The 3,080-nt window shown below is 37.9% G+C and overlaps 1 protein-coding gene across 1 annotated transcript; it reads right to left on the reverse strand.

The window, feature by feature from the left end:
• Positions 1-620: 620 nt before the first annotated feature.
• Positions 621-1,654, reverse strand: hamp (hepcidin antimicrobial peptide). The gene is made up of 3 exons (XM_075466758.1): positions 1,372-1,654; positions 1,194-1,271; positions 621-1,032 (listed from the first exon to the last, which is right to left on the reverse strand). Exons 1-3 carry the CDS (start codon positions 1,456-1,458, stop codon positions 925-927), a joined length of 273 nt encoding a protein of 90 aa, XP_075322873.1. The 5' UTR covers positions 1,459-1,654; the 3' UTR covers positions 621-924.
• Positions 1,655-3,080: the final 1,426 nt, after the last annotated feature.

Below are 3,080 nucleotides of genomic sequence, written 5' to 3' on the forward strand. Positions count from 1 at the left end.
CATTGTAAGCTGCTGTTAAGTTCAGGTCATCACAATAATTATAGAATTAAGTTATGATCATATGCTAACTTATGCTGACACTTCTTCTGTTTGACTGTAAATAAACTTAAGGAAACATGCCGGCACGCAAGAAAGCCAAGAATATGAAAAGTTTTTCCCATTTAACAAAGAAAACATTCATGTTTTAAAGATGTCTTTTTATAGAGCATCTGCTGAGAACATCATGTTGTTCAGTTTTGATGATAAATGTTATTACGTCATCAACTGTAAGTTCAGTCATTACTTTGTCCAGGATTTTCCAGAGGAAGGAAGAAAAAAAAACTAGTTTCACATAAACGTTGTGCATTCTGCCTGTTAAACATGTGAGAACACAATATACCTGAACATGTAAATTTGTGAATGTGGTGTTTGCATTCATGCCGCCAAAGCAGCAAGATTTTTACATGTGTGCAACCATAATCACAAATGATTAATAACAGATAACATTGATTTGTCACATATAAAGTTGATCAGAAAATGTATTATGGTACTTGAGATATTCACTTTAGACCCATTCGATGAGGATATGTTCATGTTGTCTTCCATATTAATGACACAAAAACATCTTTTAAGGAAGCCTCAAATGTTGATATTTTTTATTCAGCAACAGATAATCATTGTCAAAGAAAAAACAGTCACAGATTACATATTCTTAAATAGGAAATGTTCACATCATTGAGCTTACAAAAAGAGTGAAAAAGTTGAAAATATATAAAATAAATACAAAAGAGTAGCTCTTCATTTGCCCGTGCTGTTCTGTGAATCATTTCTCTTAAAAATGGTAACAGTAAATGCACTAAACGAGGAGGTAAAGAAAAGGTCATTTCTTATGGGGAGATAAGAAAAAAAGCAGAATAAATTAATAATGAATTGCTGCAGGAATCCTCAGAACTTGCAGCAGAAACCGCAGCCCTTGTAGCTCTTGCAGCAGTTGCAGCATAGGCTGCACAAGGAGAGGTGGCTCTGGCGCTTCTGCCTGAAGTGACTTGGCATCTGTGTGAAAAACAAGATACATGAGCAAGGTGCACTCTCCAACATTACATCCTTTTCCTGTGTGAAGAGAGCATCAGTGTGCTCCGTAGGGAAAACAAACCCGCATAAATTTTAATTTGCCCACGATAATTGGCTTAATTCGTTCAGTCAATTGAACATACCATCCACGATTCCATTGGCGTCTCTTGATGTACCGCAACTGGAGTGTCATTGCTCCCTGCCTCCTCCAGCTCTTGGACCTGTTAATGAATTATGCACATTTAGAAACCACGTCTTTTCTTCCTGACAAAACATTTAAAGCTAATAAGGAAATGAGGTGAGCTTAAGTCATATTCTTACCCCAGTTAATGGGATGGCAGAGCTCTCCAGAATGCATATAAAGGCGAGCACGAGTGTCACTGCAACTGCAATGCTGAATGCCTTCATTTTTGTTGGGATGGTTTATTAAATCCTTTGAAGATTAGAGTTGATAGGTCTTCTTTCTCATGGGTGTCAGGCCACCGAAGAGCACCACAATGTCTTCAATTTACTCTTCAGCTCCAGTGATGGACAGTGATTCTCTTGGCCGGTGGGATTTTTCAGGTCTGACCCTTGTCACTTCTTTCATGAGTCCTTCTACTGTCTGATTGTTCAGTATGCAGAGCTCAGAGGTATTTATACACACATGGGCCCAGTGTTGCCTCATCACTGCTGGAGGCCCAGCCCATTCCTGGCAGCAGTTACCTAACTCCATGGGGAAGTTTTGACCTCCCTATTCCTCCTCATCATACTGTAGTTCTGCAACACTGGTGGATATCTATATATATATTTCTTTTTTTTTGTGAACCCCCCACTGTCTTTCTTTCAAATGTAACTACTTTGCACTAAGAGAACACATAATTCCACACATGAACAAGCCAATGATTTCTACAATATATATGAGTGCAATCTATATTCTGTAAAAGAGACCTTTTCTAGAACAAATCTAGCAATAGATTCCCCAGCAAAGGCCAACACCGCACAGGTCAATCTATTGCACGGCTGGCTGAGCGCCACTTGTTCTAACCAGGGAAATCCTTCACGACAGAGAAGGAGAGACTTTGAAATATCCATTGCTCAGTGTAAAGGATGTAATTACAACCTCTCAAATGGAATGATTAGCCCCTCATTTTGAACACGAGTTTTTACATAATACACAGGAACCTGCAGTTGAACCAAATTAAATTCCTCTGAGAGTAGTTGACTACTCCAGGATAAAAAACCGCTGTTTGAGATTCAAGGTGTTTCAATACGCTTGAAAGGGGAATAAAGTAATGTGATGTGGTTTATTATGTCTGAACAGCTAAGAACTGGATTATTTCAGGTATTTTCCTCTGCAAATATTAAATGTAACCTTATCTTGTTTTTGTATGAGCTTCAATTATAAAAAAATTCCAGACCATCAAGATCCTACAACATAGCAAATAGCCAATGATCTTGTTTTATTAAGACAAAATTGCTGTATTCCTAATGCACACAATGGAGTGTTATTTGTTTTCTATACTGACTGAAATTGGACCAGTTTATCTAAAGACACTGGCATAGTGATATTAAACCAGATTGCTAACCATTAAATAGGAAAGCTGTGACCCTGAAATCATTTGAACCATTTTTTATATCATTTCTGAGGTATAGCGATAAACACTTTCAGATTAATTAACCTGTCAGTGTAAAAAAAGAAATTCTTCGCAGCAACATCAAGCCGGGAATAAATAAAAAAAAAATCAATACTGGAGGAAAGGAAATAATAGACTGAAAAAATAACGGCACAAACTGATAAATAGCGGGCTGTTCATGCTGATGAATTAGAGGTCATTTGAATTCTCATTATACCTTCAACATCTTTCCAAATTGCCAGTGCCGACTCAATTAGGGAACAACATGTTGCAGGATCCCTGCGTCAGTCTGTCTCTGCCACTGATAACCCTGCTGACCTGTCTGCTTGCTTTGGGTGACCACAATGTCAGTGTCAACAAATACAATCGTGAATGGCTCTACATCTATTAGAATCTGTCCCTACTTTTCTAACA

Source organism: Odontesthes bonariensis, chromosome 5, assembly GCF_027942865.1.
Source record: "Odontesthes bonariensis isolate fOdoBon6 chromosome 5, fOdoBon6.hap1, whole genome shotgun sequence".
Taxonomy (NCBI): Eukaryota; Metazoa; Chordata; class Actinopteri; order Atheriniformes; family Atherinopsidae; genus Odontesthes; species Odontesthes bonariensis.

What these genes read in the sequence shown, in the direction of transcription:
- hamp (XM_075466758.1), bottom strand. Translation starts at nt 1,458, where the DNA reads ATGAAGGCATTCAGCATTGCAGTTGCAGTGACACTCGTGCTCGCCTTT. An exon ending in CTGCCATCCCATTAACTGGG is followed by an intron (nt 1,272 to 1,371) that starts GTAAGAATATGA and finishes ATTCATTAACAG; the next exon opens with GTCCAAGAGCTGGAGGAGGC. An exon ending in CGCCAATGGAATCGTGGATG is followed by an intron (nt 1,033 to 1,193) that starts GTATGTTCAATT and finishes TTTTTCACACAG; the next exon opens with ATGCCAAGTCACTTCAGGCA.